At 32.6% G+C, this 16,189-nt stretch overlaps 2 protein-coding genes and 1 long non-coding RNA gene across 6 annotated transcripts in view; 2 read left to right on the top strand and 1 right to left on the bottom strand.

Moving 5' to 3' along the window:
• The window catches only part of LOC149478303 (uncharacterized), a 242,386-nt gene that overhangs the window by 148,082 nt on the left and 78,115 nt on the right, over nucleotides 1-16,189 (top strand). The gene's annotated exons all lie outside the window — the stretch shown is intronic.
• LOC149478305 (uncharacterized) overlaps nucleotides 1-16,189 on the bottom strand; it is a 74,966-nt gene that overhangs the window by 20,582 nt on the left and 38,195 nt on the right. The gene's annotated exons all lie outside the window — the stretch shown is intronic.
• The window catches only part of LOC149478306 (uncharacterized), a 48,279-nt gene that overhangs the window by 7,014 nt on the left and 25,076 nt on the right, over nucleotides 1-16,189 (top strand). Inside the window, exon 1 of one of the 3 annotated variants that reach the window (XM_089709574.1) lies at nucleotides 15,802-15,985. The exons of the other annotated variants lie outside the window; for them this stretch is intronic. Coding sequence (XP_089565700.1) covers nucleotides 15,874-15,985 — 112 coding nt within the window. The 5' untranslated portion in view covers nucleotides 15,802-15,873. Of the gene's footprint in view, nucleotides 1-15,801; nucleotides 15,986-16,189 lie in introns of those variants that run through there. 3 annotated transcript variants of the gene reach the window in all.

Genomic DNA, 16,189 nt, shown 5'->3' with positions numbered 1-16,189 from the left:
TTAGACAACGCGGGCGAAGCCGCGGGTGGTAAGCTAGTATTATATACGATAGTGAAGAGCGCTTAAAAATTGATTACCACCTTGCAGAGTGAAAAAAACTAATAACGTAACAAAAAATATAAAATATACATAATATAAGGGATTCTATCACCTATGCTGACATTCATACCTAATATCTTACTTTCAATTAATGTATGCTCTATTTAAAAGGTTTCAATTAAGTATTAATTAAAATTTTAAAATTGTTTTAGTTTTTTCGCTCTTCTGCACCCACTAGGTACTACAAAAATATTATGTGAAAATGATAACTAAGTGTTTATAGTTTTTAAACACGTTATTTAAAATAAATTTCAGTTTGACTGAATAATTAATTCCTGTAACTTCATCAAGACATATATCTTCAGTGGATATTTTGACGATTTAAAGCGTTTCTAAACGAAATATGTATAGCAGAAAAAATAAATGTTTGAGTTCGAGTTTTAAACTTCGTTTTAATAAATCGATTTTAATTTTTAATGTCAATGGATATTTGATAGGTATATTAGGTTTATTAGGTTAATTAAATATAACATTTAAATAATGTTAAAAACGTGACTGTGCTCTTGTAAACATTATAAAAACGTAACTCAAGATTAAGTTGGGTTTCTGATAAGAAATTATAAAGAAATGCCTATGCTTATGAAATATACATTATTTGAATGCAGTTATCTACTATATAAAAATAATTCGGGTTTTCCTTCCTGACGCTATAACTCCAGAACGCACGAAACGATTTCCACGGTTTTGCATTAGTTGGAAAGCTCTCGGGCTCCGTGAGGTTTATAGCAAAGAAAAGGTGTCTCTGGTGGCGAAACGGAGTTCGAGATATAAAAAATAATGTCCTTAAATAGCTATTCCGCGTAATTGTCTTAGTGTTTTCTTTCTAGGACATATTTTCTTTGCATTATTTGATAAATAAAGATATACAGTTGAATGTTAAAAGATGACTTATCGATTCGAAGTTGAAGGTCCCAGCAGTGGGGACTGGGGACGTATATGGGCTGGTGATGATTAAAAGATGGCAACTGCCTGACCGACATACAGGATTTTTCTTAATAATTCAGCAATATGAAGTATATGTATTGCAAACTTGTAGGTACATTACATTATAGTATTACTAGTAAATACGTAAATTATTAGCCTACTTAAATAGTTTAATTAATTATTATTTTATCTCATTCATTGTAATAACAATTTAAATTATTAACATGCAACACATGTCTTGCGCAATTCGGTAATCGAATTCTATGCCAAGGATATACCGGGGTCACTTTGATTCTATTTATATTTAATTATCTATTAATAAACCCGTTTTTAGATGAAATCTGACTACATATTTACAAATCTGGTATTTATATGAATTTTACAAAAGAAAACATGTTGTAACTCTACTATCAGAATCAACCGACTCTACAATTGATTTATCATATACTAGCGGTCCGCCCCGACTTCGCCCGTGGTACATATTTCGCAATAAAAGGTAGCCTATGTTCTTTCTCAGGGTCTAAAGATTGTCTGTGCCAAATTTCATCAAAATCGGCCCAGTAGTTTATGCGTGAAAACCATACATACATACAAACCTTTCCTCTTTATAATATTAGTATAGATTTGAGTGAGAAAATTTAAAACAAAATGAAATCTCCAAATTCTTTCAAAATTTGTTGGGTATTCAAATAATTAATACAGTTTAAAAAACACACTTAAACAGATGAAATTATTGCCATGTCACCGATTCTTGAATACCTGCCGCAGGGGCAATATTGGAACAATCTCGGTTTGCCGGCGGTCGGAACAATTTCAGTTGTTCTCTAAATTGCCCCTGCTTGCCTTTACAGATCACAATTAAGGAGCCAATTAAGGGTCCAATTTCAAAATTGTCCCTGCTGCAGGTACGTGAGTAGCCGGTTTAATACGCCGAACGTACTAACCTGAATCAAACAAGCATATCAAACTTTCTAAAAACGTCATGAAATTTTTGTTAACATTTAAGTCTTATCTGCGAAAACGTATAATCCAAGTTTGGTGAAATTTACTCATTGCCTTTATCTCGGGTAAACCCAGATGAATAAACATTGTTGCGTTTATTGCATTGCTATAAATATATACGAGTATATCAACACGTGAAGTATATCTATACTAATATATGTATTCTTAATATTATAAAGCTGAAGAGTTTGTTTGTTTGAACGCGCTAATCTCAAGAACTACTGATCCGATTTGAAAAATTATTTCGGTGTTGGATAGCCCATTTATCGAGGAAGGCTATAGGCACATATATCATCACACTAAGACAAATAAGAGCGGAACAATGCGGGTAAGACCGCGAGGCACAGCTAGTAATAATATGTATACAGGAAGACTTCAATTTGTACATTTTTGCTTCAGTTACCTTGGTTCATAAAATAGCATTGACATATCATATAGACAATACAATGTATTTATGGAGTATAGTGGAAAAAGAAAGGAAATTGAATCAACATAGAATTAACAAGATCCCAGGGCTGCCAAACCTCACCTGTTTTATGACAGATTAAATTTCCGCCCGCGGCTTCGCCCGCATTTTCAAAGAAAAACCCGCATAGTTCCCGTTCCCGTGGTATTTCCGGGATTGCGTAATTTTCCTGGGATCAAAAGTAGCCTATGCCTTTCTCGGGTATCAAAATATTTCCATACCAAATTTCATGAAAATTGGTTCAGTAGTTTAGGCGTGATTGAGTAACAGACCGACAGACAGAGTTACTTTCGCATTTATAATAGTATGGATACTAAACCTATCAAACTTTTATACGTCCTGAGTACCAGGAAAATATAGGCAATAAAAGTAAAAATACATGTCAGCGTAATCCATACTAATATTATAAATGCGAAAGTAACTCTGTCTGTCTGTCTGTTACTCAATCACGCCTAAACTACTGAACCAATTTTCGTGAAATTTGGTATGGAGTTATTTTGATACCCGAGAAAGGACATAGGCTACTTTTTATCCCGGGAAAATGACACAATCCCGGAAATCCCACGGGAACGGGAACTATGCGGGTTTTTCTTCGACTGCGCGGGCGAAGCCGCGGGCGGAAACCTAGTGACGAATAACTAAGATAATTTAGAAGTACGTATTTAACAATACTTAATCCTCCTTGTTGAGACTGTAAAGATGGCGCCAGAATGAATATATATGTATTTTTGTGCATTTGTAACGTAATATAAAAGACTAATCTAAAGATGAAGATTGTATTTTTACGTTATTGTATGTTTATCCAAACCACACTCCGGACACTCCATACAAAATCATCGTTTTGACAGTCACACTGTAGAGACTGCAAATGTGTGTGTTAACGCTTTATGGTTGGCACATTTTTGACTAGCGTAAAAAAAATCGCGTTTTTCTGATGAAATACATCCGTAAACAGCACAATATCTAACCATTTTCTACGAAAAACGATAATCACAAATCCAAAATAATAAAATTACTATAAGTCAATTTGATTAATGTTGTCAATCTTCGTTGCGTATCGTCCCTGTAGAAAAATATGGACCATTTTTAGACTGATCGTGCGGGGGAGGTAAGTGTTTAATTTTGGCGGGAGGCGGAGAGTGTCCGTTCTGTAGCGTTTAGCTACTATTATGTATTCTGTGTCCAAACGTTATTTTTCATAAACACGTCAAAATTGAAAAATATAATTTTCAAGTGTGCGTAAAATATACAAAATTACGATTATTGTTTCCTTTAGACGTTTAGTTTGTTTATTTCTTACATCTAGATCAGACTTTAATTTTATATATGTGTGTGTGTTTGTAGATTATGTATGATCCCAATGATTTTAAGAAATCAAACTAGTACAGTACAATCTTCAACAATATTTGCAAAGAACATACATACTTAACGAGTCAATGACTTTTCTTTGTTTAGTATTTGGTCAAATATCATTTTGTTGTTAGATTCGACAAGGCTTGAGGTTTTGACGAACTAGGTTTATTATCTTTTATCTATATTTTATGGTTGCCGGGAAGAGATCGCCATCAATTTGCGCATGTCTCTTATTGAAAAATGTGTTTGTTTTCCTGTTCCATGGTGGCAAAAATAATATATTATGTTCACAGTGAAAACACCATAAAGAGACATTTTCATGTATCTTTAGTTAATAAGATTTGGAAATAGGAAAACAAACAGTTTCATTTCAATACTAGCCGCTTTTCCGACTCTATCTAGATTGAACCGATATAAAACCAATAGCCTTATGTCACTGAGGAATAAATTAATTTTCTATTATTAAAACAATTCCACACTCTTTTCAATTCATGAGGGAATTAATAAAAAACAAAAAAAATTAATTGTCTGTAAAGTCGGTTAAAGCCTTGTTTCCACTTGAGCATGCTCAGGCGAATGAGCGGCTCATTTGGCCGAGCCGCTCAAGTGGAGACGCCTGAGCATGCTCGGGCCGCGCGTGCTCAGGCGTCTCCACTTGAGCGACTCTGACGATAGTTGAACGTGACAACGTCCGATTGTGCTTCTTTGTCGCTCGTTCCGCGCTATCGCTTGCACTTCAAGCCTTACATGGAACGCCTCAGAGCGAGGTAACGCCGCATGAGTCATGTTTTTTCGTGCGTGCAGCCGGCTTTATCGAATTATAAGACGTTGTCACGTCAAAAAAAACACTAAAATATAAGTGTAGAATCACAGAATAATACAGTTTTTGGCTATATTATTTAAAAGATAAAACCAACCTTATAATAGTCTATTTAAACCTTGAATCAGTTAACTCAATTTGCAGAAACGTTAAACAAACATTCGCTGAAACTGAACGCTTGTTAAAACACAATATGTAATGTCAATTCATGTAAATCAAAATCACGCGTAGCACAAGTCATGTGATTTGCTTGTATTATTTGCAATTGACAGTTTGCACGTAATTGATTAAGGGTTCTTGGGTCTTTACTCTGTAATCCTAATTCGGCTATTTCGTAGTGATTAAAAGGCTGTTTTCGTAAAATAAGACTCCAAAATAGGAAGACTTTTTATGCTAATCTTATAAGACATTATTTTTTTAAATACTTCAAAAATACCTAATTGCATTGACCACGAATCCAGAGCTTTTCGAATAATTTTTAGACCCGAAATTATAAAGATAGTGGTCATGGAAGCATGTTTTTCTTATTTTCTTGTTAAATAGGAATTGTGCAGTGTTCCTATAGTCATAGTAGATAAGTTAGGGAGTCGCGAGCATGCTTCGGCACGAACTGGGCCACGCTCGCACCGGGGAAGGTACCACACCCTCACAGAATATCGGCGCCATAGTGACAGTTTACTGTCGCGTTCCGTACGGTGAGTGAGGGGTCCGGAGGCCCACATCCCTTCCTATCCCCTACCCTTCCTATCCCCTACCCATCCTCTCCTCCCCTATCCTTAATCCCTCCCATCCTCGCCCCTTTCTCCCTAATTCCTTCCAAATCCCTTAATCCTTCTGGTAGGCAACAACCATAACCTCTGTTATGGTCTATGGGCGACGCAACCTGCTAACCACCAGGCAGTTCGTCCGCTCGTTTGCCTCCCCATAACATAAAAAAAAAGTTAACTCTAAAGTAGGTATTCGTCAAGTGAACCATTTTAATATTAATATTTATGCATAATGCATATCCTTTTTTATAGTAATATCTAATAATGCAAACGGTGAGAATCGATGTTAATTAAATAATATATTTAATAATTGCATTTACATAAATCATTATATAACAATTTACGATTCGTTTTCCTCTTAAATTTAACATTACAAGTAAATTACAACGAGTTTACAACACCTATTCAAATTATTACAAAACAAACAAATATTGCTATCAAGCAGCCTTGTAGCGTAAATCTTAGACTTTAATATAATTATTTAGATCAAAATATACATAATATAGTTATATCGTTAACTATAGCTATGCCCCTCGGTTCAGGATGCCGTCATCCACCACGCTGGCCAAGTGCGCGTTGGCTGATATTATTGTTGGCATTATAATGTAATATACCTACTTTTAAATTGAAACACTTAATAACTGAACATATTATATCAACATATATATAACACTAGCTTTCCGCCCGCGGCTTCGCCCGCATTTTCAAAGATAAACCCGCATAGTTCCCGTTCCCGTGGGATTTCCGGGATAAAACCTATCCTATGTGTTAATCCAAGTTACCCTCTATATGTGTGCTAAAATTCATCGTAATCGGTTCAGTAGTTTTTGCGTAAAAGAGTAACAAACATCCATACAAACTTTCACATATTTTGTAATATTAATAGGATAGGTAATAATATATAAACAGTGCAATATTGGTTCACAAAGCCGTTCTGATTTCATAATTCAAATCAAAAGCATATTTTGATAACTGCGTTGCGATACGAGATTAGCCTGCATTGATCTCCATAGATAAATGCAAAAATAAAACGCTATTTCCGTGACAAAATCTTAATATATCATTTGGTATAACATCATGTGATTTTGACGCAACATCAATATGACATTACCATTGATCCCCTACTTGAGATAATTCTGTCGGTTTTCTCTTTAATAATTGTTTTTGTTTTCTATTTAATATTATTATGATTATTATGGATTACCTACTCGTGATATAAGTTATAGGTTTGGTTTATGATGGGTATTGTGTCACGTTTCTTAATTAGTTTTCAATTCGGAATATTTGAAAGCGCAACTATGGAGTTTCTTGCCGGTTCTTCTCCATAGATACCTACTGCTATGCCTACTGCTTTCGGATTCGGTGGTAAATGTTAAAAATATGTAATGACGTTTCGAAAGTGCTTCTAAAATAATTCTAATTGAATAAATAAATGTTAGAGTTTGAGTTTTGTTTGAGTTTGAGTTTGAGGATTAAAAAAATTTGATGAATATGTTGGCCCTCCTCACAATGGGCAGCGTTGGGCGAGGGAATCACGAGAGTGTAGTGGGCCTAAAATGTGGCTTAATTTGTCTGATCTATTTATTTTATTTTATTTTATTTATTTATTTAAATAGGTACACATCACAGCTGACAATTTTGACTAATTATACACAAATTTAATCACATGTTGCGGTAAAATGCCGGCCAAATTGTATGTACACAGCACAATTGAGGTTAAATCGGCCATCATTGTAGATATTTCTTCATAATCACCGTAATGGTGGCAAACATCGATGATCATTTGTTGGGCCAACGCTGCTATAGTTGTTTTAGGGCTTATTAGATATGATTGACCAATATTAAACAATATTTTCCCTTGTACGAGTAGATGTTGTAATTAATTATTGAAAGCAAATATTTCGATGTGAAGGGACCTTAGGGGGCTAAAATAAATTATTTTTCATATTTACCTAAACATAATTTCAGACTCATCTTATTTGTTACTTATTTGCTACTTTCTCAGGGTCTAAAGATTGTCTGTGCCAAATTTCATCAAAATTGACACAGACAGACAGACAGACAGACTTTACTTTCACATTTATAATATTAAGTAGGGATTAAAACTGATTCTATACATATAGGTAGAGCTCTGAGATAGAGCATTACTGTATAAAGGTTTTAAAATAATTAAATACATATACCACCAAATGTAGGTAATTATCCAGAAATGTTTGTTTTTATGTCAAATTTCTTATCTACACCATGCAAACATCCGAGATTTTTATCTTTACGGCTTTAGTACTTAGTCTCATGTCATTATCACTAATTTCCGCATACCTTTAAAAGTCAATTATGAATAATGAACTAATTTGACAGTTAGATAAATAATATGATGTTTTTAATCTGTAGGAAATACGTGAGTGTTCAAATATGATCTTGTTCATAGGAAACAAAACATAACATGCGTCATATCTATACTAATATTATAAAGTTGAAGAGTTTGTTTGTTTGAATGCGATAATCCCAGGAACTACTGGTCCGATTTGAAAAATTATTTCGGTGTTAGATAGCCCATTGATTGAGGTAGGCTATAAGGCTAAGACTAATAGGAGCGGGGCAATGCGGGTAAAACCGCGGGGCACAGCTAGTTATACATAGAAATATGCACTAAGTAATATGTTTAATTCAAATATTACAAAAGTACTTATAAATTTACTCATTCACAAACCCATTAGATGTAATGATAACGATAAATCATTGTTGACTAACAGTTAATATGATAAGAGCATTCGATCGGTTCCCCGAAAAAAAATTGGCATACTGGCGGGAAAATTGACAGACTAGTGACGGCCACAGATAAAAAATAACTTGTGTTTGTAAAAAGTTTTTAATACGTTCTGTTTTTTTTTTTTTATTAAAGTTTTTTCTACATTAAAATGAATGAAGATGACAGAAATGTGGCGAGAGATGTAGCTTTTAGGCTAATAGTTATACCTTTTGCTATGGCTTTGCTTATCCTATTGTATTTTGGATGGGACTGCTATAGGAGCAACAGAAAGATGTAAGTGATTTGAATTTATTTGCTACCAGCTCGCTTAATTTTTTTGTGAATTTGGGTGTAAAATTATTGTCGTAATGTAAGCGTAGACAAATTGAATACTTACTACAAAAGTTATTAAAATCTGTTAAGCCGTTCTTGAGGCATCAATCAATATTTTCTCAATTTAACTTACAACCATTTCTAACGTGTTTCATATCTTTCATTTCATATTGTGTGAGTCACATTTAAAATCTGTACAAATATTTCCTATCAAATACCTATTTTATTTTCTATTGAGAGATAAAATCAGCGTAACTATATGTATATATATAGCATATTTCTATCGATAAGTCACCAGAACCATCTGTACGAATTTCACCTACAGATAACAATTTATATAAATTACCTCACCATATTACTCATAAATAGTTCAATAAAATACGTATACAAAAAAGAATAAATTTATCAAAGTAAATAAAACATAATCTACCGCAATACTAAATCCTATTGTGCAAATCAATACAAATCCCAAATAATATTATTTCTGTATACATTTGATAACCTACAGACAGATTATATAAAGTGCATTGATACTGAAATAGTATATTTATATTAATCCATAGGGGATTAATTTTGAATTATTACTTATGGCTTTGAAAAATCAGTCGTTCACCGTATAGTCTATATAAAAATAGTTCATTGTTTTAAAATGCACTGAAAGAGATGACGTTGATAAATAGGTATCTGTTCTTATATATTGTTAATTTAACTCATAGGTGCAACATAATTGAATAATAATTAGCTTCAATATTAATTGAACTCTACCAATTAATTAAATACCTTATACCTTTACCTTATACTTTTTTACTGATTTATTTTTCCTATATCCCAAGGTTGCCTGGAAGAAATCGCTTTTAAGCGATAAGGCCGCCAAATTGTACATTTATCGTTTTTTGTAAATTTTGTTTTTGTGTGCATTGTACAATAAAGTGTTTTCTATCTATCTATCTATCTAAATAGTAATTCAGGAATGTTTAAATTAAAAATAAAGTAGGGAATTGATGTCACGAGAAGCCTAAATATATTTTTTTTGACGTTTTATTTATAGGTAGGTACATATTTTAACTAATAATTATCATATATCAGGGACTTGAAATAAAATTGATGAAGTTAATGTAACAAATTTTAAATGAGGTTGATTTTGGACATCCACTGAACTTCAGGTCATTATATCAAATAAGAAAATTGCAGCTACTTCTAATATGTATGATGAATCTTTCTTGATTTCGAAACTGAATTTCCGAACTTTCGGGTCAATGAACTGTATGTTAAAAAAACAATAATTTCACACGCATCTTAGTTTAAGTTGACACCTAACCTTGACTTCCGTAATATCGATGCAATACAAAACGACCGTAGGGCAATCGTTTTCTTACCTTGCATTTATGACACAATAAAAACATAAACAAACTCAGAACAATGCACTTTTATATCTTATCGTAGCATTGAACTTGTTAATATTTACTACAAAAAAATAAACAAATTTAATAGTAAATCAGACGTGAGCGTGTCGATACGAAATGTATGTGAACGCCATGTATTTCTTATACTTTGTGTTAGCGTGTGTGGTTAGTGCTGTGATTATTTTATATGCTTTCCGATTTGTTCACATTGCAAGTAAGTTTTGTATTTATTTTTGAAGTGAAAACTTCTTTAGCGGCATTGGGTATAAAATCTTAAACTCGCGTCGGGACATGTGAGTTGTGACCCTGATCGAAAAAGCGAGACGGATGGATATCAAACATGCTCAACGTTAATAATCAAGTTTTCACTTATGCCGGCACTCCCGGAGTGCAACCCGTCTTTTTTTTATTAGAGTAGCTTATTATGGCCATATTTATATACATATTTTTTTGCTAAATTTTTCCTGAAAATCCATGTTTTTTTCTCTAGCTTCGCGCAGCCGGCATATACCACTTCGCTAATATGAGCATTTTGTCCGCTCACGTGCTGGTAGCAAAGTTGGGCGGGTTGCTTGTTATAGGTGTACACATAATAATAATAGTGTAGTTTTAATAATTCATCTATTTGAAAAAAAACTGCGTCTAGAATTTTATAAGTATTTTTACGTACTCAGCGTATGCAAAACTATAACCTCCTTTGAGCTTATAGTATGTACCGAAAGTGGGACAACCTGTATAATTGGAATTCATTTACAATATCGAATACCTAACTGTGTAAATAATTGTTATACTAATATCAAGATGAGTTATTATTTTGAAAATTATTTTAAAGGTTAAGTACTAAGTCCAAAAAAATCGTATACTTAAAAAGGTCTACACCTCAATAAATTCCATGACCCTAGTTGGTTTGTAATTAGCCAATTAGCCCATTACGATAAATTATGACTTACTGACTTCCTGATAATATATTATAATAGATCTTACGTAGGCAGGTAACTATAAATTTCAAGTCATTGCAATTTTCATCATCCACTTAGAATTATATTAGTTGTGGCAGAAAGTATTGTATTCTAAAAACTCACTTCTTAGAAATTAGTAAGGAAATTAGTATCAAACGAAGTCGCTTTCAGACGTCGCGTCTGTGTGGCAACTGGCAGCTGTGTCTGTATACTAATTAGGCATTTTGATGGGATTTTTATTGGCTAAGAGTGATTCTCGAGATTAGGTATTTATTATAAACATAAACAAAATAAAGTACCTAGGTAAGAAGGAAAAATGCCACCCCATCAAAAAATAGAGAGTAGGGGTGGGGTACCTACAAGCTGGTAAGTCTAGGTTTAATAAACTGCTTCATAAAGTTTAATTTAAACCGAATTTAACTCAAAATTAGCGTTTAGCTACTATTATGTATTCTGTGCTCAAAATACTAATCAGTTAGATAGTTTATGCATACAATTAGATACAGCGCCATCTAGCGCGTATTGAGCAAACTACGATAAAATATAAAAGTTATTTCTGCTTCATAAAAATTTCTATAGATGTCACTGCTGAATTAAAAACAGTACCTATCCAAAAAAACGAATAAAATATTATTATCTCAGTTTATAATATTACATTTTTATAATATCCATCTAGTTAAAAAAAAATCATTGAATTGAATTATTTAAAATTTCCGGTTGATTAGCTCTTACTGCGAAAGTTTAGTATGAAATTTATGTGAAAATTGTCCTGAAATACTCAATGCTGAAATATTTATTTATTTAAACAGCCGATAATAAATTACAACGGATATGCAATTAGTTATCAGCGGAAATGAACGTCACTAATTGACAAAAAAACTCGACATCATACCTATTATTAATCATAAGTAAAATATTTAATAATATAGCTGATTCTTTATCAAATGTGGCAAAAATAAAAGACAACAAGCTTCAACATTTTACACTAATTAAGATATTATAATCTATATATCTGTATATATATTATATTAAACTCAAAGGTGACTGTAGTGATCTATCAACGCACAGCCCATACCACTGGTGACTGGACGTAGGTATCGGGCTGAAATTTGGCATGCAGATAGGACGTAGGCATCCGCTAAGAAAGGATTTCCCGAAATTCTTGCGGGAACGGGGAAAAACGGGGATGCACGTACAAGGTCGTGGGCGGAAGCTAGTATATTATATAACTAGTTATGACTTATTCCGCACGGTGTTACCCGCTTTCCTCCGCACTTATTGGTCTTAGTGTGATGACATAATATTTATATATGTATAGGCCATAAGCCTTTCTTGATAATTTGGCTATCAAACACTAATAATTTTTGGAATCTAACCCATAGTTTCTGAGATAAGTGCGTTCAAACAAACAAACTCTTCAGCTTTATAATATTAGTATAGATATAATTCCTATAAAGACATAATGAAGAACATTTTCCTCTTGTAAATATGATTACAGCGTTCAAATAAAAATCATGACATGGATACAGTCGCTTAAATACGTCATAATATACAATTATTATACCATTTCTCTTCTCCAACGAATATAGATAAGATTAGCATTATCTCTATAATGAAAATGCTTTTATTTAGTGATTTCTCATTTCAGTACGCAATAATCAACTTTATGATATGCGTGGATTTTGTATATAATATAATAATATCTTGTACATGTGTTTGTGGATGACGTTAGTGTGTGTGTAGGATGGAGTTTTTGTTAATATTTCTATTGGCCGCTATTTTATTTGTTGGTGTACTTATTATAAGGATATTCTCGTTTATTGGTAAGTTTTTGAGTTATTGCCGTTTATTTAAATTGTCTGGTCTTAAAATTTTTGCTGTTGAGTATTAGTTGGACAATGTTTTTCGATTTTCAATCCAATTGGGTTAGAAAAATGCAATTTTATAATATGTTTTTGTACACTATTTTTACTCAAAGCCCGATTAATGTAAAAATATGCTTTGAATTGAAACCATTCGTCGATTTGGTAGCATCAGTTAAAATTAATTTGTATGTAAGTATGTTTCAATTTTTCAAACATTGATTGACCCTTATTTTATGAAAACCGATACGCTTAGCCATCAACACGTACAGACAGAGATATTCACATTTATAATATTAGTATGGATATTAGATATCTCGTATTTAACGTAGGCAGAGTTCAATCATGTAATGTGATGTAATGTAAGAGTCAGATGTCAATTGAATAATTGCATCCTGCGTGGTACAGTCAGCAAAAAAACTGTATTACAATTTTGATGAATTTAAGCTGTTTTGTCGATATCTTAAATCTTGGTATGTATTTAGATACATCACGATTAATCGTTAAAGTGTTTGTTTTTTAAATAAATTTTAGGATTTTATTCTTATTTATTTAAGTCGCGATTTAATTAAAATGAGTCATCGAAACATGCATAGTAAATTATCTGCAATAGTGTATAAATATTTTTTTATTTATATGTATAATATAAAAATGAAATTAAATATGATATTATAGTGTTATTTCACGCCGAGAGCTAATTGATTATAATTATAAATAATATACCTAACTATGAAAACGATAAACAGACGACGAATTATGAAACAATATCTAGTCGGCTTTGGCTAATTAGGATTTAGATTATACAAGCAATTCATTCCATGATTCTCTTGTGTTCATATTTTTATTGTCAAATTTACATAATATTAAAAATATAAATAATATTTTCTCGTAAAATTACCGTACCTATATTAATAAGTTATATATGTTATCGATAGAGTCCTTACATACGAATTGCCGCACTTCATCGGAATCACGCGCAGGACCTTGTAAATCAGGGTTGTCAAAAATAAAACTCAACTAGTTAATTTCAAGTTAATTAAACCAGTATAAAAATTAACTACACCGCAGTCAAGCAATATGACCTACTATCTAATTAAAGTAATAGTGAAATATGTCACTTAAATAAAAGGAATCGTATACAATAAAATATACTTAATTTAACACCAAAAAACAAGCAACGCACAATATCAACGAAATCTAAAATGTTCAAGATAAGTTAAAAATGCCTTATCGCTAATATACAATCTCTACCAAGCAATATTTAATTACTTAGCGAATATAATATGATTATGCATTCACCTGAAGCGTGTTAGAGGCGTGAAAAATATGTTAATGTTATGTTAAGTAACGTTAAAATTGGTCTTGAATATTAGAGTAGGCACTACACTAATTATTATTATAAGAAACTATATTTTTCTATGTTCTCAAGTTTAAAAAGGATAAGAATAAACTAAAATAGGACAGCTTTAAGAACTGAGATGTCGACAACACTATAGTAAATCAATTGTAAATGAAAATTAACTAAAATAATACCAGGTTTAAAAACTGATTTGTTGACAACCCTATGGTAAATTTGTTTATTGCATCGCTCGAATATTATCAAGGACAAGGGACAGGAAATCAACCAGTTCGACTGCTTATTCTTTTGCTCCCTTCTATAACGCGCCTTATTATTCCTTTGTGCCACCCCTATGCGTGCTTCAGCGAGATTTGAACTTGGAACTATAAAACAAAAGTATAAGTATAAGCTTTTTGTACGCAAGAAATAAGCTTTAAATATAAAATGAATAACTGAGATTTTAGTATTACGTTAAGTATATTAATTAGTAAAATACGACTGTTATAAGCGTGAATGTTTGCGAGGATGGATGTTTATAAGGATGGATATTCTTTCATTTATAAATAGCTGATCGAATTTGGATGCTCTTGGTGTCGATAAAGATAGTAGCCTGTATTTTTTACTTTCATAAACTTATACGTCAAGGTTTTTGCTTTTTAATCATACAATAATCTAATCTATCATCTCTAGTGCTTTTTTATGTATTTTATTATTTATTTTTTTAACAACTTAAATTATAATATCTTTCACATTCGATAAAAAGTAATTAATTTTAAAAATTAAATACTTTATCTGCGGACGCTACTTAATCACAACAACAATATGGTCGTCTTTTATCTTTAAAATATAGACAGTTATCTTGATTAGGTAAAGGGAAGTGTACGATTAACGACAGGCGTTAAGTCATATCTTTTTAAATTAAAACCTGTAAAAATCTGTTTAGATCTATACTACCTAATCTATACTTAATATTATAAAGCTGAAGAGTTTGTTTCTTTGTTTGAACGCGCTTATCTTAGGAACTACTGGTCGGATTTGAAAAATTCGTTCGGTGTTAGACAGCCCATTTATCGAAGAAGGCTATAGGTTAAAAAAAATACACTAAGACTAACAGGAGTGGAGCCACGCGAGTGAAACCGCGTAGCGCAGCTAGTAAATCGATAAGGCCACGACCGCACAGACAGAAAGGCTTGCTTAGTGCCTAGCGAGTAGCTTTATAAAATGAACGATTGACACGATTGTTTTGATTGATTGCATTTGACGTCTTACTAGCCTCTACCAAGAAGATTATATCTAATACACTGGAGATTGCACTGTGACCATTAACTTGTAACAAGAAAATATGACGTTGAATGACGCCTGTATGTTTTTTTATCCCTTTCACACCAACTTGCCAAGTTAGCAAGTTGGTGTGAAAGGGATAATGATGCCAAGGATGCCAAGTTAGCAAGTTGCCAATTTACTCTCTATACACTCTACATTGTAGAGTCTGGGCGCTAAGCAAGCCGCCTGTCTGTGCAGTCGCGGCCTAAGGCGATTAATATATCCTTAGGAAATGTTAGAAAAGACAAAAGGGGGTTTGTAGTGAAGCTCAATAAAACACTTCATGCCCCGCCAGATGGCACTCAACTAAAACGATTTCATTACACCTTCAATGTACATGCTAATTATCAACCTGTCATTACCATTTGATAACATTATCTCTACCCTGATAGCATCAGATCGGTCACATATCGAAAACACGTATTTTGTATGTAATTAGACCTTTATTAAATTCAGTGTTTGTTTAACCTCAAAATGCTGGACAGAGAGACGGTTGCGATTATTTTGGTGCTTTCAGTGCCTGCTATTTTGATGTTCATAGTTCTGTTTTGTTTTATGAACACCATCGTCCTCTGTTATGAACTGAGTAAGTAGATTTATAATCCTACTATTTTAACCTTTGTATTAGAGCGAGATAGGTATGTTGGTGTATTGTGAGCAATAAGGACAGTTGAATTTAGTATCCTTATAGTTCTATGGATGCCAACTAGTACAGTTTTCTTATTAGACTCTTGATTTTGGTCAGTTGTGAAAACGAAAATGACGAAGAGTTCTAAGTTTGACATTGACA

Source organism: Colias philodice, chromosome 22 (assembly GCF_061535455.1).
Source record: "Colias philodice isolate Cphi_HAF_F1 chromosome 22, ilColPhil1 Martin Lab GWU primary, whole genome shotgun sequence".
NCBI lineage: Eukaryota > Metazoa > Arthropoda > Insecta > Lepidoptera > Pieridae > Colias > Colias philodice.
This window is presented reverse-complemented; position numbering and strand designations above follow the sequence as displayed.